Source organism: Pteropus medius, unplaced genomic scaffold (assembly GCF_902729225.1).
Source record: "Pteropus medius unplaced genomic scaffold, Ma_sr-lr_union100, whole genome shotgun sequence".
Taxonomy (NCBI): Eukaryota; Metazoa; Chordata; class Mammalia; order Chiroptera; family Pteropodidae; genus Pteropus; species Pteropus medius.
The window spans coordinates 3,812,619-3,837,916 of NW_024351073.1; the positions used below are offsets into that span (position 1 = coordinate 3,812,619).

The following is a 25,298-nucleotide window of genomic DNA, read 5'->3' on the forward strand; positions in this document are numbered from 1 at the left end:
ACTGAGACTGCGAGGACAGGCTTCCTTCCGTGCTTCCAGCTGCCCACCTGATCTGCGGAGGGCAGTGGACCAGCCCTTTATTTTCGGGTCTGCGGCGATCTCCCCGGGGTTGGTGGGGGAGGAATCCCGTGAATCACGTCTCAGTCGGTTGTCAGACGTTCCCGGGAAGCGCCGCACAACGCCGGGCGCTCAGAGGCGCGTGTCTGAGGAACGCCGGGGGGAGTGAGACCGGCGGGGGCGGGGCGGCGAGTGCGGGGGACCCCGAGAGCGAGCGGCGGCGGGCCGTGCGGGCCGGAGGTACGCGGGGGCGCGGGTCCGCTCGGAGGGGGAGGGCTGGAGCCCGGAGAGACGGGGTGCCGCGGGGAGGAGGGAGGAGCAGGGCCCGCCTCTCGCCCGCGCTCCCGGCCGGCGCGGAGCAGGCGCCCTGGCCGCGCCCGCGCCCCCTCCCCGCCCTCCGCCGTCGCCGGGGCGGCCGGCTGGGCCCGCGGCCGTCGCGCTCCCGCCTCCCCGCCGCGCTCCCCGCTTCGCCCGCGGCCTCGCGCGTCTCTCCCGCCCCGGACAGGCCTGGCCCGGGCGGAGGTAACTGCCCGCAGGTTCCCACCCCGCCGGCCCCAGCCCCGCCCCACGCCGAGGGCCGCCGCCGCGCCCCCGCCCCTGCGCCTCGCAGTCCCCCTCTGCCTCGCACTTCCGCGCCCTCCCGGCCCCCCGCCGCTCCCCGCCGCGCGCGGCCCCCTCGTCCTTTCCTTCCGCCGGGCGCTCGCCCTTACCTGCTCCTGGGCCTTCCCCCGGCTCCCCCGGCGTCGTCCTCCCGCCGCAGCATCGTCAGGCTGACCGAGGCGCGGGGCTCGCGGGGCTCCCGGGGCCCGATCGCCCCCCGGACGGCGTGGGACGAAGTTCGGCCCGGCAGGAAGGACCTCGGCCCCGGACCCGGTGCTCCAGCTCCTGTCCAGACCCCGGTGGGCGCCCCACAGGCTGGAAGGCGATTCTCCTTCCCGAGCCTCCACCGTTGGGTCGGGTAGAAAACCTCAGAGTCGTCCCTGGGGATGACTTATGCGAGGTGGTCGTGGGGAGACTTCTGTGTTGGACCTTAGATGAACATTGAGGAATGGACGCCATTTCCTAGACTCGTTTGTGGTGGAAACCACAGAAATAGGATTCTCTTTAAATTGCATTCTCCTATGTTGTTCTTAAAGATACTTTTCTGGGAGGTAAACTTAACCTATTTCCCTCCTAAGATTTTGTGAGTGTGACTGAGGTTACTTGTATTTTATTTTATTTTTTTCTGTTAACCAATTTTACTTGTTTCATGATGTTTTTTGTCAGTAGAATTGGTGTTTGTATAGCCAGTTCAGTATGTAGCAGAAATAATCTTTGTCACATAACAGGCGGTGAGAACATCTTTTAGGGATCTAAAAGATGGGAAGATTATCCATCATCAATTTCTATAGGGTTGTAGTCTCACATCTTGAGCTTTCTTTTTATCCTTTATGTTTTCGTTGCAAAACTTTAACTAAGTGTACATCTGGAGTATTTTAAAGCAAATCCCTGGCCTAAATACTTAGGTACATACTTTATATCCTATCTAGGAGAGGTAAGGACCCTTTAAAAAACATACCCAAAACCATAATATAGTTAGTTACCCCTTACCACCAAAAATAACATTAATTTCTTGGTATTATGTAATACCCAGTCATATTCAATTTTCCTGTTGTCTTTTTGAATTTTAAACAATTTCAAGTTTACAGAAAAGTTGCAAGAAAAATATAAAGAACTCCTATATCGTTACTCAGATTGACCACTTATTTATTTTTGGCTGCTTTATCCTTCTCTTTATGCATGTGCACTAATATTTTTTTCTGAACTATTTGAGAGTGGGTTGCTTACATCATGTCTCTTTTCATCTTAGTACGATACACATTTCCTAAGAACAATGGTATTTTTTTACATAAGTACAGTCATCAAGTTCAGGAAATTCAGCATTGATGCATTACTTTTATCTTTTTAAAATACCATTTATTTGCTGAAGAAACTATCATTTATGCATCATTTTCATCAAATATTCAATCTATTCATTTACTTTTATGGATTCATGGTTTTTTATTTTATTTAATGGATTTATTTTGTAGAATTTTACATTCCGAATTTGGTTGATTTTATTCTGGTGTTTTTAGGATGTTCCTTCGTTCTCTTTATTTCTTGTCAACTGGTTAGAGTCAGACACAGATTCAGGTTCAGTTTTTAATTTTTTATCTTTGTAAGAATATTTCAAGATGGTTCTGTGTAGTTCCTGTCTACATAGCATCATATCAGGAGGATATAATGTGCATTTTTTCACTGTTAGTAATTTTAGGATTGATTAATGGGTGTAGGGATGTTAGTCCATCGTTTGTGAAGTTCCCCATCTACTTTCAATAATAGTTTTAGCAGCCACTAATTCTGTTTGACTAGGTCTGTTTCATTAGCAGATGAAAATCTAGATGACTACTGCCAATGATACTTTTCTAATGCTGTCATTACTCTTGCATATTGGTAACTCTTTTTAAAGAGTTTATAACTTTTATATTTACATTTAAGTTATAAAAATACTAAGGCAGTAGTCATCTAGAATATTAGGGTTCTGAGCAATTGAAAAACAATGTTATATGAAATATGAGGATGGCCAGCATCTGAATAGGTTCTATGCTGTACTTGAATAGTCTTTCAAAGCTTATTTTAAATGAGCTTTTAAATATGGTATCAGTTATACCAAATAAATTCAAAATTTTTTGGATTTTGTAAACTGAACAGAATTAGGAAAATTAAAAAAAAAAAAGGTAGAATAAGGCTATGATTGAATACAGTCCAATGACCAAATGCCATCATTGTTCAAGATTTCCCAATTTTAAAAATTAAAAAATACATTCGGAATAGTCAGACTTATAGGAAAATTGTGAATATAGTATAGAGAACTTTTTTTCATGAATCATTTGAGAATGACTGACAAACTGAATATTTTAGTGTGTAATTTCTACGGTCAAGGACATTCACCTCCATAATTGCAAGACAACCATCAAAAGCAGAAAATCAACATTTACACATTAAAACCATCCAATTCCCAGTTTCTTTTCATGATCAAGTTTTTCCAGTTGTCCAGCATTGTCCTATATAATGAAAGGATAAAATTTACAGTGACTCATGTTTAGCTGCCAGGTTTTCCATTTGGGACCAATTCATCTTTTCCCAACTTTTATAACCTTGAAACTTTTGAATGTTACAAATCAGTCATTTTGTAGAATTCTCCTTAATTTGAGTTTGCCTAATATTTCCTTGTGATTAGGTTATATATCTTTAGCACATGTATCACAGAGATATTTTTATCATTTACCTCTTAGCACATGATTTCCATTTGTCCCATTTCTAGTAATTTTCATTTTGATCAGTGGATTAAATCGAGTCTGCCCGACTTCAGTGTAGCTACTTTTTTCTCCTTTGTAATTAGTGTTTTATAGGGCTATACTTTGAAGCAATGTAAATATACCATTTTAATCAAATGTTCAATTTATTTACTTTTTTATAATTATATGGATTTATGATTTCCTATTTTATGTCATGGATTTTAAATCCAATACTATAATTTGTTTTGATGCTCAAATTGTCCTCTGGTCAGTGGGATCCCTTTCAGTGTAGCTTCTGAGTCCTCACTCAGCTTAAGCTTCAGTATTTTGTGCTAGGATACCCCACATTGTGAACATCCTTCTTAGAGTCTTCCAAGAATAGACCATTCACCCAAGATTATGCTCTCTTCACCAGGCTTGGGCTCTGACAAACAGTTTTTGGCTTCCACTACAACTGTTTCCACACCCAGCATGGGGACTTGCCAGGCGTCTTCTCTTTGTTATCTCAGGGCTTTATTTTTATGTGAACTAGTTTGGACTTTCTTACAGCTTGATGGCTCAGCAGTTTGACTGCGTACATGGAATAAAGTAGAAGCTGTATTGCCTTTTATGATCTAGCCGTGAGAAATGCATAGCATCACTTCCATTTTATTCTTGGTTAAAATAATCAAGGTCCCACCCAATTTCAAGGGTTAAGGCATAGACCAGAGCTCTCAATGAGAGAAGTGTCAAAGTCAGTGTAAGAAGAGCATGTGGGATGGGAGATATTGTTGTGGTCATCCTTGGAAAATACAACCTGCTAAACTGAAAGAAGCAAATTACGTAGAAACTTTATTTTCAAGATCTTGTCCTAGTTTTTGTTTATCTTCATAGTCTGAGAAAGAACTTGTCAAAAAAGCAAATACATTTGCCTGACTGTTCAAGATATAAGATGAGATACTGAATGCATTGTCAGTATCTTACCTTACAAGGAGAATTGAGCTGATGAAAAAGTAATTTGCCAAAACTTTATGAAAATTTGAAATTAAGATCCTTAGTAAATATGGGCTATTTATTATTATTGTTATTTTTGCTTTTTATAGCATCTTGTGATTTATTTAATTGTTCACTGATACTTTAACAAGCATGGAGATAAGATTAGAAGTTTTGACATCAACAAGTATCAAGCAGAAAAAACCCTGGCCACGAGTCTCCTGGTTGGGACAGGTAGGTTTGTTTTTTTTTCTTTATACTATACCAGTTGTAATGCGTGTTAAATGTATGCTTTATATCTAAGAATGAAGAATATTCTGTGGCCTTTAAAAAATATAACCCATCTTTAGAAGGATTACCTGCCCACTGAGCAGGGTTTCATGTGTTTGTTTTTATTACTGTTTACAAGTTAGCTTTTCCAGAAAGTTTAATGGTCTATCTAGAAGAAATATTTTACTTTCAAAAAATTTTTTTTCATATTATGTTTAAGAAGATTGAGCTAGCATCGAACCTTTCCTTATAGGAATAGTCAGTGGAGTATTTCTTCCCATTGTGGCTTTCATGAGTGTGCAATAAAGTGCCTCTTAGAACTAGAATAAAGATGGGCCACAATACACTAAAGGCAAAGGAACATCATTCACAATATATGGAATAGATTCCTCACCTTAGGAAAGTGGGCAAACCTATAAAATCCTCTTAGAATTTATAATTAATAAAAACTTTAAATTTAGTGTTTAATGTCATTTCTCTGAGATATTTTATCTAATTTCCTCTAGAACAACATCTCTTGGTTCTGAATCATCTGGAGATCTTGTTAAAACAAGTGCTGGGCCCTACTCTCAGAGTTTCTGATTTCGTAGGTCTGGGACAGGGTTGAAAAATTTGTATGTCTAACAGGGTCTGAAGTGTTGCCGATGCTGCTGGTAACTTTGAAAGCCACTGCCTTAGAATATATGAAAACAAGGTTAATTCAAAACAGCATACTTTTTCTAGATAATAAAAAATGATCAGAACCATGGATTACAGAAGCCATATCTATTTTAATCTAACTTACTTAAAACTTGCCCTTATTACTCACTGTTCAAATCGATGCGATTAAGCAGTAGAATTCAGTTTTGGCAAGCAGAATAGGAAGACTTTCCCATAGTTTTAAACTTTAAAGAAATCTAAGTTACAATCATTAGGTCATCTTACCACATAATTCTAATAAGAGGTTTTTAATATTGGAAATCTTCAGGTTACTTAATCAGCTTTATTGTTCATTTTATAATTTGTGATACAAATGTATAATCTTTCTTAAATGTCACTATTTTCCTTTCTGGGATAATTTATTTAGATGAAAGTTTGAATTAACTTCTGGTACCTCTTAAGTCTCTCACATATTTCTTCTCTTAGGAAAATGAAGCCGTTTTCCTTTTGGATGGTAAATTCATAAATGAAATTAATTTGCTATCAGGAAGGACAAAGAAGAAAATTCCTAGTCTGCAGCCTTTGTTGAAGGATGTTATTGTCCTAACAACATCCAGTAATGGTTAAGTACTACTGATATTTCAAAAGGCTAGAGTCACTGAATTTTGACAAATAATTTGGGTAATATTAAGGGAAGTATTAGATTGTAAGTATTGCATTTCTCTTTTGGAAACAGATGCCTGGCTGGCTGGGGTACTCACTACAGGGGAGCTTTTCCTTTGGAACAAAGATCAAGATTGTTTGAAAACTATACAAGCACCTGAAAAGCCTAAGGAAATGATACAAGCTGCAGTAGGTGAGAATTTATTTCGTACTTGTTAAATAAGAAGAAAAGAGGATGAAACATTTTCCTATTACTATTTTTAAAAAAACTCTGTGTGTATATATGTATTTCCTTATTTATGTATTTTTAAAGCATTTTATTAGTTTTAAGTATACAGTACATTGGTTAGACATTTATATAGTTTAAGAAATGATCCCCCCGATTACCGTATCACCCCTCTGGCTCTGCACCTAGGGATCACGTTACTGCTGACTGCATTCCCTATGCCGTACTCCCTTTCCCCATGACCATCTCTCAACTACTAATTTGTGCTTCTTTAACCCTTCACAATGTATGTGTTTTTTGGTGGTGTTTATTTGTGATACTTAGATTTATCTTGAGGAAGAAAAGTCGGTTATGCCTGACATATCTGTGATAACAGTGAGTTCCTAATATCACATAAATATGTGATAAATATTATTATTTGTACTTCTAATATATTACTACTGCTTTCGTTTTATATCCTGAATGGTAACATCATTTAGATTTCTTATTGTCAGAATAGATAAATTAATACTTTCTGGGGAGACTTCAGACTTTAGAGGTTTAATTACTTTTTTCTTTTCTTTTTTTTTTAGCAAGTGGTTTGAGATTGTATTTGTATGTATCTGGAAATGGGAAAAGAGTTCTGCTTATAACTCTTTCTGGATACATATTTCTTTGGGAATATTTGGAGTTCAAGAATATCTTAACTTCTAAACACCCTTCGTTGATGGGCCAGTGGTCCCAGATCATACCTAAAGAATCAGCTCATTTGCCTTCCGCTGAAGATAAAGAAGCTGTAGTACATGCTGTTTTTATAAAAAATGAGGTAAAATCCAAGTCAGACAGGGTGTTATAGAAGTTGATCTCAGACTCTAAAAACAGACACTATCTGTGAAGCTGTTGAGCAAAGTGCATAATGGTATAGCTATAGATCTCTAGTCATCATGTCACACTAATTGTGAAATTATTATGGAAAAGATTTTTATATTTTTTGGTTACATTTTAAAAAATGTTTATTAAAAATAGTTTGAACTTAGAACTTCCTTTCTCTTCTCTGGTTTTACTTTTCTCTAGTTTTAAAATATAACTAGAATCGATGATATTAAGTAAGCCATTTAATTCCCAGGATGTAATACATCATTAACTGAAAAACATTTTAAATAGCTGGATGGGTGTATGGACCAAAATTTTATTATGCAATTTACTGTTGTTAGAAGTTGTATTTTCAAGTTTTACTGTTTTTCTCTACTCCCCCGCAACCTCCCCCCCCACCCCCGCCCCATGGGAATAGTGCCCTAATTGAAAAAATATATAGCTATTTTAAAAAGAGAAAAATAAGTAAATCTTTCTGGTTATAGCCACAGTAAATGGCAGTGTTCTTAAGAGAATAAACTGCACCTTGATGTCCTATTTGGTAGATATGCCTCTGGCTCAGAAATAAATTGCTTAGTCTTTAGCTTAATGTTAAGAATAAAAATACAAGCAGGATCTCAATATGTTTTATTTATTTTATTTACAATGAGAATATATTTTATATATCTTGATTTATTTTCAGATTAATTTTGTTAAATTTATCTACAGTTATTTGGAGACTGCTGCCTGTGTTCATTTACTTTTTATTCTGAGGAACGCCTGAAGTTAACATTTCTAGCAATTCGGTGGCATGAGAATGTATTTACACCTATAAGGTGAGATAAATGTTTCCTTCTTTCTTATTTTCTGTCCTTTTAAAACATCTTTTGGCCTATAAGTACATAAAAAGATTCATAGTAGAAATGAGAATTTCAACTGAGACTTTTACAAATCCTTTCTTTCCATAAATGTTCTATTTCTTCAGTTTTCATTTTTAAATGTTTAATCTAGAAAGTTTCTTTTTTGCTTTTGTTTTCCTTCTTGGAAGTGAGAATACATAAAAGATATGGCAGGCTATGGTCTTACTTGTCTTAAGACTAAAAAAACCATTTTAGAAAGTAATTCAATTGAAATTTAGAAGGCACATAAGTTGAATTTACTACTGTACCTTTTAAATGCTCAAGTATTTTTTATTAAAAAAGTTATGTTCTAAAAAGCCCAATAAAATTGAATGCATTAAAAGCATACAATCCCTAAATAAGATTTACTAAAATAGTGTGAATTTGGGGTTTTTTTTTTTCTTTCTGTTCATTTTACTTTTTTTATGTTAACAATACCTTATTAGGTTATAATTTATATAAAGTAAAATAAACGAATCTAAGTGTACAACTGGACTTTAATAAATATACATGTGTGTAACCATCCTCATATCAAGTATAGAACGAACATTGCCACTATCCTAAAAATCTCCTCTACCTATTTAATCCCTTTAAAAATGTTAGTAATAATGTAGAAATATGTGTATCTAAACCATTAGTGGAAGCAGATGTATTCAGGGTTGGCTACAGATCATTATTAGTAACAAAACTGATATTGAGCTTAATTTGTGACTCTTTTGTCACCTAGATAAAACTCCCAGATGGTTGCTAAGAGGCCCCCTAATATGTGCACATGTACGAATTTAGTTGGATTTTTAAATTTTTTTTGTAATGAAATTTAAATTAATTTAAGTTACTATACTACTTGTTTTCAATTTCACTTTCATAGTTCATTGCCATACTGCGTTCATTGGGCACAACAAGATTGCCTTCTGAGTAGTCTAATTCCTAAATGTGAGTCGGTGAAGTCAAGAGGAGCTCTGATTTCTGCCTTTTCAAGAGATGGCCTTACTCTGGCAGTAACTCTTAATCAGAAAGACCCAAAGGTCAGTGAATGTACTCTGTCTTGGAAATAACCTATAAAAGAGAGTTTAGTTCAGTTTTGAGGATTCTTTTTTCCCCCTGATGATTGTTTTTTCCCCTTAATATTACTTTGTTTTTTAAATTGTTTTTTTCTGATCCAGCTTAAATTAAAGTAACTGCCATATCATAGTTTTCAAAACTTGGATTTGGCCTTCAGAAGTGAAAAGAGGGTAAGGGTAAAGGAAGAAAGAAGGGCAGTGTGGTAACTTATCTTTTTAAGATGTATAAAAAGAAGAGTTATGGGTTGTCAATATTGTTTTGCCAGTTGGGAAAGATCCCCGGATAGTTTACTGTTATAGGTTTCCAGAATTATAAGTAATGGTTAAAGTAAAATAATTTTAATGCTTTTATTGTCTCTTTTTTTTTTTTCTAGGCAACTCAGGTATTATTTATAAACACACTAAATTTTGTTACTCTCTGTGGTAGCCTTAAAGGATGTAGCAATAAGAATCCTGTGGTTCCGGCTACACTCATCAGGTAAGAACTCTTTTGTATTTCTAAATGATGTTTTTATTTTCTTTTCCAACAGTTTGATAAGTTTAAGGCTCTGATAATTCAATAACTGTTGAAATACATATTCAGATAGGTAATGCAACTTTCAGCATTTGTGCTTGATAAATCCTGAAAATTGCTTTCTATGAGGAAAGACTTAAATACTTTCAGGAAGAGTCTGGTAGGGTAGAAGATACATGAACATATTTCTTTCTACATCGTCTTAGGAGAAGTGGAATCATGACTGGTTAGAAAAATATTGGGCTTAATTGGAGAGGCTGAAAGGAAAAACCTGGACTGGGAAGACCATTATTTACTTAGGCAGAGATGTTTATAGTCTTTTAAACAAAGTTGGCATTCTTCCCTATGAGTCAATAGCAACATAAGTGGTGATTTTAGATGGCACATGAACTGCCACCAGGACCTATGTGGGAATATAGTGTAGGAAGATTTCCTCTTGGACCTTCTAATTTCCTTTTCTGAACACTTTATATGCTGTTCTCTGAATTTCCAATTTTCAGGTCCATCCAGCCTTGCCTTTTCATTTTGCTTTCCCTCCCAAAAGTTCCTTTTGAAAAGTATCGCTGGTCTCAGTTCTGTGGTTTTTTTGACTTAGGGTGTCCATCATTTACATGAGGAAGAGCTACTTTTTTGTCTCCATGAAATATATTACCAGATAGTTAAGGAGTTAAGGACTAGTAACACTGGCTTTGTGAAGAGGGAGGCTGCTGCTGAGTGGAACTCAAGCAGTCTTCAGAGAGGACAGGCATGGTGTTGAAGTTTAAATCTATCAGTAGATATTAGTTGTAGACACCAGTAGGATTAAAAGTTGTTCTGATTAAAATGTGAGTGACTAAAAGGCTTAACTTTTTTTTTTAAACTTATGTTAATTAGTTTACAGTATACCGTACATTGGTTAGACATCTATATAGTTCATAAAACGATCCCAATTGCTCCCTCCCTTTCCTGACTTTCCACCTAACCAACATACTAATGCTAACTGCATTCCCTAAGCTGTGCTCCCCAAAAGCTTAACTCTTTTAGGGAGTATTTTCATTTTATAATTTGCTTATGAATCTAAGTAAATTTCTAATTGTATGTTGTATGGAGTAGATGTTAATGAGCAAAATTTTTTTTTTCTGAGAAGTGAAATACATGAAGTATGTGTGTCAGTTGCCTACGATTCTTTCTGTTGCTTTTATTTTCGAAGTGTTTCCCTCCTGCTTGGCTACTACAAATTGTCAAAGACATTGTAGAGAGTCCTTTCTAAACATATTGTCTTGTTTTTTCTAGGTCCTACTGGGTAGGTGATATCAGCTGGACACATGATAGTCTTTTTCTGGCTTGTGTGTTAAAGCGTGGCTCTCTGGTTTTATTGACTTGCCAGGGTGAATTGCTAACATTAATTACATTTGGTTGCTCTGTAGAATTTGGGCCAGCAGAATTTATTCCTCTTCACCCACTAATAACATATAGGTGAGACATTTAAATTGTTAATTTGTTTATAGAAGTTTTTCTTTTGGTATTACTGTACTGTTTTTTTTTTTATAATTTCATCTTTCAAATTGTCTTATTCTTTCTTTGAGTTGTCATCTCAATATCTGTTTCCTATTTATAGTTTTTTTCTATTTCTTTTTGTGGCTTAATCCTGGTGAAAATTTGACATTGTGACTATGTAAGTATAAGTTGTTTAAATATTGCACTAAAAATTAATTTTCTTTTATATAAAAGTTAATAAAATCATGATATGTACTTCAGTGTGTTAACAGAGCACTTAGGTAAATTAATTCAAAATTAAGTCAGCAGTTGGAAATTGTTCAAAGACTTTAGAATTTAGCCATATTTTAATTTTTAATTGTGAGATGGGGTAGCAGTTTGGCTTTGGAGTCAGATCAAAATTCGAATCTTGGTTTTTCTACTTGTTAGTTGTATGACTTTGGGTAAGTTATTCTTTAAACCTGTTTCTTTTACTGTGAGTGAAGATGATAAATGATCGAGGGAATGAAGGAAGATAATTATAAATCACTTAGCACAGTTCTGTCATAAAGTTAGTGCTTAGTAAATGTTTGTCGTTATTGATGTTGCTGTCATACATGGCTAGACACATATACTCAGCTCTTTGCAAAACAAAAAAAAAATTGGAAAAGACCTTTGAAAGTCATCTAATCCCTTTGCTTTACAGAAAGGAAACTAAGAAGGGCTATGTCCTTGATTATATTTAGCAAAAAGTGATGCTTAATTTTTAGCAGTAGAAAACTCTTATGGAAAAAAGTTTCATTTCCTGCAGTGAAAGTATTTTTTCCTTATTTCTTATGGTCTGATTCATAATTGACTATAATTTCCTCCCATTCTCTTTAAAATTAATATTTGGGGCCTTTCAAAATGGATTGCTTTTTCTGATAACAGTAGTAATACATATTTTTTTAAAAACGTGAAAATCAAATGTTACAAAACTAAATATTGTAGAAAATGAAAGACTTGTAATTTTATTCCTCAGAGATAACAATTAACATTTTAATATGTTGTCCTCTAAAAAATTATACATTTGTAATAACAATAATAGTTTTTCTTAAAAACAAAATATATGACATAGAATGTTTTCGGTTTTGTTTTTTTGGTTTAACAGTATATCTGATAATGTATTTCCATAAAGTCATTTTTAATGGTTCTGTAGATTTGCATGGTATATGCATTCTATAACCAATCTCCTATTGTTGACCATTTGCCTGATAAAATCTGTATTTGAATAGTTCCCTAACCAAAATCTTATATTTTGATAATTTGTCCTCTTTGTATTTATAAAGCCCTAAAGTTACTAAGTAGCGATATTAAGTAATCAGTCAGGTATACCACCACAACAATAAATAAGTTCATTTATGTGGAAACTCAGTTAATTTTAAACTGCTGAAATTTTACTCACCACCATCCTCTCCAAATGTTCTCAGTTTTTCTTTCTCTTCCTTAACACATATAATCATAGTTTATAATTATTATAAATATATTTAAATATATGGTAAGAAGAAAAGCTAATTTTGAATTTTGATGTTTGTTTGCTAGACCACAGCAGTTTACATTTCAAGATTTAAATACTGTAGATTCATCAGCTTCTGATAGTGACCCTATGAGACAGAGATTTTCTGTAAAAGCACACTCACGGTTACCCTACCTCATTATTTCTGATGGATACATGGTCACAACCCTTCGATTTCATGATAACCTGTCTCCATCAGTGCTCATGAGATCCCTTCTACTTGATTCAGCCCAGAGGCTTGAGAAAACATACCAAAGTGCGCTGTTGTCTAAGGTATAGTGCTTTTTGGTATCATTCGTAAAAGTTGTTTTCTTATTTTTTCAGATTTAAAACTTTACTGACAGTATTGTATACAGTTATCTATAGAATTTTTAATTGCTTGTAATAGAATTACGGATACGATTTTGCTCTTGGAAATCTTATCTTTTCTTCTTTAGCCGAAAGGCAAAGGTCTGAACTTGCGATCACTGGATTCCCTAAGGTCGAGCCTGTTAAAACACCAAGAAAATGAAAGTTCAGCTGATTCTTCTGTCCCAAGATTCTTGCAAGTAGAGGAAACAATGAAATTAAATGAAAAAACAGATTTGCAGGTACTTAGTAGTGGTGTTTTATTCACTTTGAACAGTTAATGTATTGACTATATTCCAAGACATGTATTTTGTTTCGTTTTTCTCTTGTTAAAGGAAGAGAAATTTGAGAACACCAAAGTAATTCTACTTGTATTAAATGGAATTCAGTATAATTTTTTTCACTTATGTTTTAGGATTTTGAAGCAGAAGAAACTAATGAAGCCATACACTTTCCAAACAACTTACTCTCTTTTTGGAACCAAAAAAGTGATCCGTTGTTTAGTAGTGCCAAGGAGGGAAAGTTGGAATTTGCGTCTATGTTTGATACGATACATGCAAAGGATAATACTGAGGAGACAGACAGAACCATTACTGAACTACATTCTGTCCAGAAAAATCTCCTTGCAGCATGGACTATAGGAATTTCAAAAAGTGTGACAGAAAAAAAATCAATGTTAAATTACACAGTAGTTTGTATCACTCATTTTTTCTATATTCTTCAATTTATAAAATGTCCTTTCCCCAAACTTGATCTTTTTTTAAGCAAGAGCCCAAGATATAATGCATGGGTACTTTGTATCTTTCAACTATTTCATCAGTGTTTATCAATTCAGTATTGGGATATGAGATACAAACAAGATGTGGGACATTTGGTAAAGCTGACCTCAAATACTGTAACACTTTTGCTGACTCAGCAACAGCGGGGTCCTTTATTCTCAGAGAGGCTTTTAGCCTGTTTTCATTTACTCAGAATGGTAGCTGATAATTTAAATGGCGTATACAATCTCCACCCTGAAGTTATTTCAGCATCAACTGATGGAAGTAGAACAACAAATCAAGACTCATTGGTGGTACCCATTTTTCAAATATTTCAAGATAGTGGTTCACAGGCAAATTGGTCTTGGAATTCATCTTTCAAGATTCGTCCTCAAGTAGTAAATCTTGTTCAGCAGCCAGGACACAGGTATAAATTACTTTAATATTAGCATACCATCAGCATTGTAGATCTTTTCCTTTTTAAAAAATTGAGATATAATTCCTGTACTATAAAATTCAACATTTTAGTGTGCAGTTCAGTAATTTTTAGTCACATGGTTGTAGAAATATTAGTACTAATTCTAGAATATTTTTATCACCATAAAAAGAAGCCTTGTATCCATTAACGCTCAGCATTATAGACTTTATTTTATCTAAAAATATTTCGGACTTATGCCAAATGTTAATCAACACACATATTTTATTAGTCTTGAGGAACAAGGATACTATTGAAAGATTTGGGTTTAGGTAAGCACTATAGAAAAATGACCACAGGTACATAATGCATTTATGAAGATTTTACAAATACGCATTTTTTTTGATTAGTGAACTTTGTGCTATATTTAAATCTGATCAGTTTGTATATATTATTACATCATTGAAGAATACAGGCAGAGTAAGGCTAAGTAGGAAGCTATACTCATTATCCCTCGTCTGAGATTTGATTTTGATGATTACCTAATTTTGTGTATAGATTGATTGTTCTCTGGAGAGTACTGTATGAAAAAACTTTATGGTATCAAACGCAGTTAAGTCAAAGAGTTCCTGAAGGTGACCAACAGTTAACTGAAAAGATGACACATGAAGCATCTACTGTCAAGTCCCTGCTATGTCATATACAGGCTAACTTACAGACTGCCGGAGTTTGCTTGAACAAAACCTTAGAGCTTAAATCTATCAATGGTCAGTATCTCAAACAATTTCTAACTCTACGAATAAGTGATATAGTAACTGGGCTTTGATTTATTAATTGGTTGTGATTGTTTTTCAAAATAATATCTGGCTGAGCTGTATCCACTGAATTTTAAAACATAAATTTTTATAAAGTAATGTAATTAGCCATAACTAATTGTTGGTTAAAAACTTTATAGGTGAAGAGTGTTTCCTATTAGGATCATATGAAAAATCTGTTCAACTGTGGAAGAAAGCTCTACAAGAAACCCAAGAGAATGGTAGGGGAGTGTTAAAAAAAATAATATTTGCCATGTATTGGTAAAAACATATTTTAGCATTCTATAGAGCCTAATAATTCCAAATTTCTGAGCGCGCGTAATGTCTTAATGCTCAAATAGAATACATATCGGAGGCACCTCGACTATCAGAAACACTTAAAAATTGTCTTGGAATTTGTAGAACAAGAATTTTTCTGTTATCTACAGATAAGTCTCCTTCTGTCTTTTTTTTTTTGGTTAGTGATGGAAACTGATTGATTTCGATAGGTAAAAAATAAGATTTAGATCCTAAATAAAATTTTTTTTTTTTTGTCCTTAGAGGGACTGAGAGTTTCTAAATGAGAAACTATGGGTCAAATGTTTTACCACCTTTTACAGACCTAGAGAAACACGGAGCTAAGGCTCTCTGCCTTTTAAGTAATTCAACTTTAACAACTTATTGTGAGTTAGACTTATTGTTGGGTTAAATATGGGATACCATGGAGCTTTTGATGAAAATATAGGGGTACGAATCTAAAAACTGGTGATAGCTTTTATGATATGGGGCTGAGGATGTGGGAAAGTTGACGAATTCTGAAATGGTGACCTTGGCACTAGCTCTAACTGCAGCTACTACATGGTCAGGTTTGGCCAATTATTAAATATATTTTCTGACTGCTGTGGCTTTGTATGTTTCATTTATTCTCTACTTAACCAGTATTTATTGAGAACCTGCTATGTGCCCAATACCACATTAGGCAGTAGGGATAACTAAAACAGCTTTACCCTCAAGTTGCCCACGGTCTGCAGGAGAGATTACATAAACAACCAGCACTTTTCTCATTATGTTGTATGGTAGGTGCTGGGGAAGCACAGAGGAGCATTTTAAACAGTCTGAGGCTGGAGTACAAGCACCAGTCTAGGAAAAACCTAGAGGAGTTGACATTTAAAATGGAGTAGAAATTGACCAGTTAAAGTGAGAATGGCTTAACAGAAGATATAGCATTCCAGAAGCAAAAAGGCATGAGAAACCATGGCAGTTTGGTAAACTGCAAGAAGTTTAACAGAAGTAGATTTTATGGCAAATGTATGTAATATTAGGGATAGGGTGATGAGAGGGTGGATAGAGAACAGATCATAAAGTGACATAGTGTATTCAGTGCCAAGGGATTAAGATTTTATCCGGAAGACAGTGGGATCAGTTAAGATACTTTAGGTAGAAAAGACTTTTTAAATAAATACAGGTCATTTGGAAAGATCACTTTGGTACAGTGTGGAGAGTCATTTGTAGGAGTGTGGTGTAGAGATGTGGGTTTTGTTTAAAAACAAGGAAACTAGTTGAGATCCTGAACCAAATTCATGTCAAGAGCACTGGAGAACAAAGGTCATATCTGGCAGCTATATAATAGGTTTGATCACTTGGACTTATGACTAAGTTGCTCTGGAGAAAGAAGCCTAATGTAGTTCTCAGGTTTGGGGATTGTTCAACTAGATGAAACCGGTGGCCTTTAAAGTGAGAAGTTCTGATGGAGAAGGGTTTTCATAATGACTCCATCGTGGGCCTTTTCATTTAATTTCATTTCTACCGTGTCCATTAGAAGTAACAGTGACTTCAACAAGAAAGAAGTTTCCTTTCTTATAAAAAGAGGCCAGAAGTTGACAGTCTGAGGCTAATTTGGTGTGTCTGTGGTCTCAAGGACCCACACTCCTTTAGTTTTTCTGCTGTCATCCTTAGTGCATTGCTTCCAATCTTAAGGCCATCCTACGAATTAAGATGGGTACTAGAGCTGCAGCCATCACATCCATATTCTAGGCAGCAGAAAGCAGGAAGGGCAAGAAAGGGTACACTTCCTAGCTGAGTTTAAGCAGCTTTTCTGGAAGTTCTACACAATATTATCTCTTGATTCAGAACATAGTCATATATTCACGTGGCCACATCTAGTGAGAAATTGTGATGTAAGTGCATTGTAACCCCAAATAAAGTTAGAATTCTTTTACTCAGGAAGAATGGTTAAGGGACAGGCAACCAGCAGTCTCAGTCCTAAACACACTTTAAGATACTGGAAGGCATTGGTCAGGAACTCCTGTTTTATTGAATAGTGTTTCTTCTTTGGCAAGTCTTTTTGACTGTCCGATATATGTATGGTTTCTTATGTGTTTTTTAAACAATGTTCTCTCCTGTGTTATACTATGTGTACTTGAGATAGATATTAGTGGACCTCAGTGCTGAGATGAGGATTTACAGCTCTCTCTGTGGGTAAAATCTTAGTCATCTTAGGACCTGATGAAAGAAAACTGTTCAGAACTTGAAAAAGAACAAAGTATTGCTCACCTGTTTTTTAAAACTTTCATTGAAGTGTAAAACAGGTACAAAAAAGTTCACATGTGAACTTTTTGATGAATGTTCATAAACTGAACACCCAGATCAAGAACATTACCTTACTAATGTGTTTTTAATGTAAGCTTGCTTTTTTCTGATTTAAGGAGGAAGAAGGACATGTTTTCTTCAGATACGCTATTATCTTTCTCTTTTATACTGCCACCTCTATAGTTACAATTTGAATGATGCTCAAGGATTGTGTGATCAGCTAGTAAGAGAAGTATTGAGGTGGTCCCACCTACCTGTAAAAGAAAACGAAGATAGTTCAGGTAATACAATTTCTTAATTTGTATTTATAGGTTTAGATATGGAATTGCTTATACATAAAAGTCGGTTCTGCCCTATTGTCAATTTTGGACTGGCTTTTCAACGGTAAGAACCATTAAAAAAATCTTTGGATTTCAAGGGCTTAGCAGTGATTGCCTGCTGAACTGATACAGTTGTTTCTCACAACCATATCTGTTAGCTATAACATTAGATACTCAAGTATTTTTCCTTAATATATTTATATTTAACTGTTGCTTAAGGTGGTTTAGGAAAGTGATGAAAATTACTTATTTAGGTATTCGTGTCTTTTTAAAAATCTGAGTCTGCAGGGTATCTGGATTGACATTTTTAAGAGCTATGTTTGAATTAAGTAGTAACCAGAGTGATACATGTGTATGAACACATAATGTGTTTATAATAGTTATAGGGTCATAGACCATTAGATGTATACTATGCATATGAGCATGTCTGAAAGGTTCAATATATCAGAATTTTCTAAATGGAATCCATGCCAACTTAGTTTTATATGGTTTCAGCCATTGTTTATAGATTTCTTACTCTTTCTGATTTTTATCTTTTTAAATTTTTGTGTTCAATGCAGAAGTAATGCATGTTCATTTTAGACAATGTTAAAAATATGGAAAAGTACAAAGAAAAAAATTATACATTTATACATGTATGTCATTAGAGCTGTATATTGTTTAGTAATCTTTTAAAATTTTATATTATGAATATTTTACAGTGCAAATAATCCCTTTTAAAAACCCATTAAATCTTATCTTCATTATTGTACATTTTAGGTTGTTGCCACCTATTTACTCTTTTAAATAATGCTACAGTATACAAATTTCTGTGAGCATTACTAATAATGTCTTTAGGATAGACTTCTAGAAATGAGGTGTCTGAATCAAAGAGAATCCACAGTTTTAAGACTTTTGATGCCTAGTGTCAAATTGCCCTCCAGAAAGTTCGTCAGCTATGTATGAGTCATAGACTTTTATGTGTGATTTTTTAATGGATTGGATAGTCTTCATTTTTTTAAACAATATTGTCATTACATGATTTAACTTTCAAGATAAATCGAACCTCTAATAATGTATTTGCTTTAATTTTTAATGACGATTGTTTAGAATATATTTAATATATTTCTACTGGGTCAGAGTCTCTAAGATTAACCCCCAAGTTCAGTGAATTCACAGGGAGGACTCACAGGACTCAGCATGTGGTTGTACTTATGGCTATGATAATGAAAGGATACAAAGCAAAATAGCAAAGGGAAAAGGTGCATGGGGTGGAGTCCAGAGGAAATCAGGCACAAGCTTCCAAGAATCCTTTCTCAGTGGATTCACACAGGACATACTTAATTCCTCCAGCCTCAAGTTGTGGCAATGCATGAGATGTCTGCCAGGGAGTCTCAGTAGAGATTTAGCGCCCACGGCTTTTAATTGGGGACTGGTTACATAGACCCTTTCTGCCTAGCCCATACTAAAATTCCATATTCTTAGAAGGAAAGCAGGTGTTCAGTATAAACCACATTGTTTGTACAAAACAGGTTCAGTGAGCCACTGTCAGCAGTTAAGGTGGTGGGAATCCTCCCAGAATCCAAGCTCCCAGATGCCAGCTGAGGGTCAACATTATAAGCAGGCCTTTAAAGTAGTCAAGCCTGATAAGTTACCTCTTTCTTGCACACTTACCTTACTTAATCATTTTATATAGTTTTTATTGCAAAAGGTTGCCATCATTAACATCAACACTGTACCATATACAGAATTACACTTTCAAATTTTTTTACTTCTGAATTAATGCAGTTTTACTCTGTGACCATATCTTTTACCATCAGGTGGCTCCCTATTTAAGGAGCTTATTTCTGAGTTTTGCATGATTAAGATTACTGGAAATCTTGCCTTTGAATAATTCCTAAAGTGAGTTTTACCCAGGAGAAAACATTTTTACTCATGTATTTTTAACTTTAATGTGAAGAAATAGTATGATTTTTTAAAACTTTTAGTGACTAAATGAAAAATACTGCTTGAAGGCTAATAAATTTTTCTCAAGATTCTATATATGTATAATTCATTAATAGTTTTGAGTGCCTACTATATGAGAGGAGGAGTAGTAGGTGCTAGGGTGTACAATGACAAGATAGAAATGGTCCATACTCATGTAGAACTAATATTCTGAATATGTACCTAGTGACTTGGGAAAGGAAGATATTTTGCTATCGCTGGGACCATAAATCTCATAAAAATTCATGTTAACTCAGTATTTATATACTTAACAGTTTTTAACTATTCCAAATTTCTGAATGCTAATTTATATTTTGAGATTCTCAAATAGAGATGATACATGTTTGCTCCTGTTAGTTTATATCAGAACTGCCCTATGAATCGTGATGTAAGTCAATCCCCCACCTTCTCTCTCCACCACACATTCCTTCTGTCCCTTCCTCTCAAAAGAATCTTCGAGTGAGCCAGTTTTGCTAATGGGAGTATATCATAATTTCCAAATCTAATGGTACAGAAAAAAGCATTAAGAATGAGTGCTTCGGTGCTTTTTAGAATATCTTTGTAAGCCCTGTGTCCTTCATCAAAGAAAAAAAAATGGAAAGGGAAGGAAGAAGAGAAAATAAAATGCTATGCTTGCAAGTTCATCTGGATTGTTTTGTATAGATTTTTCCATGTTCTTAAATAAAACTAGTAACTTAAAGTCATAAACAGTTCCTAAGTGTATGTGCTCATACTTATGAGCTAATTATTTTTGTTCTATTGTCTTCAAGAGGTATAGTTACCTATTATAAATTAGCTTGTACAGGCCATGGGCTCTCACAAAATAATTTTAATTGTAATTTTCTTCTTGTATAATGTTGGGATCTTAAAAAACATTGTTCCTTTTTGCTAACTTGATCAGACTCTCCTTTGGTCATTTGCGGTATCCCTTAGCTCCTGAGAAGCCTCATGGTGAGTTTGGAATGACTGCAGATATTCATCCTGAGGCCGCAGTGAGGGTTATCCAGTCCATGGCTCGATTCATGGCTGCCTACTTCACCAATGAACTGCTTTGCATTTTGCCACCTCACAATGTGAATGTACTTCCTCCCCTTCATATTAAAACAGGTAATATAGTAAACACCTTGTTTTCACATAATATTTGAAATCATATTACACAGTGATCATTATTTTATAGAAATAATACTGTGTTAGCTCAGTGCCTGACACACAGGAGATGCTTAGTGCCTATTTGTGAATGAATAAAATCTGAATGCTAATTTATATTTTGAGATTCTCAAATAGAGATGATACATGTTTGCTCCTGTTAGTTTATATCAGAATTACCCTAAAGGTAATTGCTTGGCTTTTTATCAAATATGGAATTTTAATCACAAATTTAGACAAATTGATACTTACAAAGTATTCATTTTTAAAATAAGAGTTGCCACCTTCATTTATATAAAAATGCAGAAATTTAACAAATTTTGAGTACATTAATTTAGAACTTAATTTTATGTGGATGATTTACTTTGTTCTATTAATCATTTCATTAATAAGATCAAAAATGTACCTATAATGTGCTAGATAACTGCCTTGCCCTCATGGAGATAAACATGTATACAGATTTCTGTAATATTCATGCTGCTAATTTTTATTAAATGCCTGCTATGAGCCAAGCAGTGTTCTAGGTGCTGGAAACATACTAGCATGCACCATGAGAAATTAATAATAGGAAAACATTTGTAGTTGTTTCATTTTGACACATGAAACAAACTTATCCTAACTGCCATGAACAGATAAAAAAAGCTATTCTTTTATGGTATTTATATCTAAACATTGAGACAGAAAAATTAAATAAGTGAATATATAAATGGGTATATCAAATGGTGATATATGTTATGCAGAGAATTGAAATAGAGTAATGCATTGTGACTGAGTGTCTGTTTCAGATAGTGAATTTAGGAGCACTCTGAGAGGGCAGCCTTAAGCTGAACTGTTAATGACGAGAAAGAGTCAGCCATGGACACATCAGGACTTACAGCATTCTAACCTGAGCTTATGCAAAAGCCCCAGAGCAACGACAAACTTGATGTGTTTGAGAAACTGAAAGACTGGTGTGGCTGGAGCATAGTGGATGAGGTGGGGAGAGATAGGAGTTGAAGTCAGTGAGAGAGACAAGGACCAGATATTGTAAGCCAAATTCTATTGTAAATACAATGGGAAGTTACTGGAGTGCTTTAAGCAGGAAATAATATGCACTGATAAATATGTACAAGGCATAGTAGTATAAAATATAATGGAATTAGAAGTTTAATAAAGGTAGCAACAATGGTCAGCAAATTTAATCACTCATAGAACCATGGATTTTGAACTGTATTAGTTGTCATAATTATCTTGGATGGAAGCGAGAGGACTGCTCTGTCACATAACTTGAGCCTTCAACATTAATCTCTGATCTCACCTCAGTATTGATGTTCCAGGAGGAGTTCTGGTCCCTAGAAAGTCATGTATGGGAGGTAAAATCAGAAGGGAAGTTGTCTAATGGTTCCTATTCTAGTAGGACTTTGCTTCCCTGGGGAAGAATTGGTTCTGACCTGATTATGGCTTCTCTTAGGGTGCTGTTTTGAGCAGAGAAAAAGTGCCCATTTTCTTCCAGGACCTGGCTGCTCCCCTGTCCCTCTCTACAGTATCCTAACTCAGGTTTAGGGGTGCTCCTTGCCTTTTCTCCTTGACAACAGCCTTTGCTCCTTTTGCTCACCTTTATGCTTGCTTCTGACTAAGACTCTCAAATGTGTAATACTTATTTCCTTATGCATTTGACATGACTTATTACAGTGGTTTTATTTTTAAGCTCTTTTTTGTCACAACCTAGGTATTTATCACTTGTGTTCTCTATTTTTGGTAGTAATGTTTCTGACAACAAATTGTATCCTTAAATCATATTATTTTATTGAAGAAAAGAAATAGTACTCCATTTTAGAAAAATCTAAAAAAAAAAAAAAAGATAAAATCCTGGTACTTAGAAAACTTCTCAATGTCTTATCTTTCTTGTCTTAGAGTAATAAGACTTTTGCTGTTTGCTCATGATCTTTATCTTTACAGATCACTTTATATATTTAAGAAAGACTTATCTTTATCACACTCTAGAAAGATGTGATAGAATTATTGTTTTTGGACAGATTAACAAACATTCGTAAAAGCTTAGAGATACACCTTTTTATTCCCTATGAAAATATCTTCACAGTAAGAGGATAGAATATAAGAGAAGGTTTTGTGTTTTCTTCCTATGCCCAAGATTGTGATTACTGAAAATTTAAATATCTGAAACTTCGTATATGTTGTTTCATTTCTTTAATATCTTGAAAAATGATATCAGAAGTCTTGACTTAGAATATACATTTCATGTTAATCAGAACTAGTAGTAGAATGTATTGAAGATTTGAGATGCTTATTTGGTGTGCTGTTTACTCTATGATAGCAGTAAATTTTCCAGAAAATTTATTTTCCAGAAAATAAAGTTCTTTTAGTAATACAGTGTGCTTTGCTCATAATGAATAAAAAAGTAGGAAAATTTTAGTCAGTCTCCTGGCTCTTTGCCCCCGCAAAATCAAATATTCAAGAGATAGACTAAGTTTTTTGTTTTTATCCCAAAGTGTGTGTCAAAGAACTAATAAGATGTTAGTACTTGTTGGGCAGAGCCTGTGTAGGTCATATGCGAAACTAGTCATTTCAAGAAGCAGAAACCCATATACCATTTATAGATTTTATTTTGAAAATCTTAGCAATGTGTATTTAAAAAAAAAAGTAACAGTTGTGTCATATTTTAAAGTTACTTATACAAGTTACTTTTAATAAAGTATAGAAGGCTGGGCATAAGGATATTACCTTTCGTATTTAATCCCAAGCCAGACTGAAATCTTGTCATTTAGTCAGGATTATTGAAAACCACATATTTCTACTTATAAACACTAATACATTGAACACTTAATATACTTTAATAGTACTTCTATAATGCATGACACTGAGAAATGGAGAGTCAGGTAAAATGCAGTCTCTGCCCTCCTGATTTCATAATCTCGTAGGAGAAATAGACATGTATTTCAGGGCAGCCCACAGTAATAAACTCTACACTGTGACCCAGTACATTTAAGTGTGTGTAGGTATGTTTATTTTACCTGACAGAAGTTTCATGAAACTTTTACCTTTATTTTGTGTAATGCACTCATACTCTCTCTCCTGTTTCTATTTTTACTCTGGCATTTGCTTCCTGACCCATTAGTAAGGCACTTTCTTCAGTGTTAAAACAACAAAACTATTCTAGGGTATGTTAAGTACTATTTTAGCACATTTTGTTTGTGTCTTCCTTGTGGTTTTGTATAGAAAATACTGATTGAAGAGATACATGTACCCATGTAAAGTACGAGTTCTGATGTATGTAATATCCATTTTCTTTAATTTACTCACAGAACAGAGCCTTCGATTTATTCCTCTGCAACACTCTAAGGTGGCCAGTGTTGTTAGAGATCAGCATCTTTCTGATGTGTGGACAGTTGAATATGCCCTTGAATTATTATTTATTGGTGGCCTGGTTCCAGAAGCCGTGTGGTTAACACATAAACTAGGAGACTGGAAGACATCTGTTTCAATTGGTCTGGCCTTTCAGCTGTTCTGTAAACTAGACAGCAGTTTCACAAGGTATGTGTTTTTAAGCAAACATAAGTTAAGAAATAGTGTAATGGTATCTAAAGTATTTCTCTCGTTTATATATTTTGTGGAATTCTTAGTTCAGCATTGTCCAGCAGAACTTCCTTCAGTGATGGAAATATTCTTTATGTGCTGTCCAATATGATAGCTACTAGCCACGCATAGCTATTCAGCACTTGAAATGTGGCTAGTAAGACCAAAGAACTGAATTTTCAATTTAGTTTTAATTAAATTTAAATTGCTGCATGCAACTAGAAGATACTGTGTTGGATAGCTCGCAGCTTATATTTTGTATTAAAACTTTTGTTAGGACATTTATTTGTTAGTAGTGCCCTCAAAGAGCTTATAGTCAGTGGGAGAATTTATCCGAAATAGCATTTGACTTTTAAGCTAATCAAACTAATCTCTGTATATTAACTTTTCTGGATATTATGGTATTGCTGTGTCTTTTATATTCTTCAATTCAGTAATTCAGCATATTTTTACTTATTAAGTAACCTCTCTGTACCAAGCTCTATGCCAAATGTATTAGTGGATATAAACTTAAATGGTACATAGTTTCTGTGTTTAAGCTGCTTATAGTTTAATGGAGATAATAGGACAAAACATTGTTATAATTTACATAGCATGGTAAGAAAAGTGCCATAGATACAGTAAGGAGAGCAGTCATATTAAGTGAGGGAAAAACAGGAAGTACTTTATGTAGGACATATCATTTGAGATGGGCATTGAAGGGAAGACAGGATTTTGACAAATTGAGTAACTATAAGGAGAGAGAACATTCCAAACTTGAGCAAAGGCATATGGCAAAAATCAAGTTAGGTTCATTTTGGATAGAATATATTTGTAAGGCAGCACTGGGAAATAAGTGTGGGGAGATATTTTAGTACCATAATCTTGGAGAGCCGTAATACTCTCCTTAATGCAATATTTCCTTGATTATTTCTTTCTTAAATACAGTATG

General features: G+C 35.0%; 1 protein-coding gene across 8 annotated transcripts in view; it reads left to right on the forward strand.

The window, feature by feature from the left end:
- The first annotated feature begins 272 nt into the window (after positions 1–272).
- Positions 273–25,298, forward strand: part of CPLANE1 (ciliogenesis and planar polarity effector complex subunit 1) — a 92,264-nt gene continuing 67,238 nt past the window's right edge. The window contains exons 1-17 of one of the 8 annotated variants that reach the window (XM_039842633.1): positions 273–297; positions 4,457–4,580; positions 5,742–5,877; positions 5,992–6,111; positions 6,717–6,949; positions 7,705–7,811; positions 8,743–8,899; positions 9,310–9,413; positions 10,722–10,904; positions 12,486–12,732; positions 12,897–13,049; positions 13,223–13,992; positions 14,539–14,747; positions 14,936–15,016; positions 17,480–17,644; positions 20,582–20,755; positions 24,097–24,325. In XM_039842633.1, the coding sequence (XP_039698567.1) occupies positions 4,500–4,580; positions 5,742–5,877; positions 5,992–6,111; positions 6,717–6,949; positions 7,705–7,811; positions 8,743–8,899; positions 9,310–9,413; positions 10,722–10,904; positions 12,486–12,732; positions 12,897–13,049; positions 13,223–13,992; positions 14,539–14,747; positions 14,936–15,016; positions 17,480–17,644; positions 20,582–20,755; positions 24,097–24,325 (3,149 nt within the window). In that variant the 5' untranslated portion in view covers positions 273–297; positions 4,457–4,499. Of the gene's footprint in view, positions 298–498; positions 580–816; positions 1,194–4,456; positions 4,581–5,741; positions 5,879–5,991; positions 6,112–6,716; positions 6,950–7,704; positions 7,812–8,742; positions 8,900–9,309; positions 9,414–10,721; positions 10,905–12,485; positions 12,733–12,896; positions 13,050–13,222; positions 13,993–14,538; positions 14,748–14,935; positions 15,017–17,479; positions 17,645–20,581; positions 20,756–24,096; positions 24,326–25,298 lie in introns of those variants that run through there. The other 7 variants (XM_039842630.1, XM_039842631.1, XM_039842636.1 and 4 more) reach the window with 7 other exon arrangements.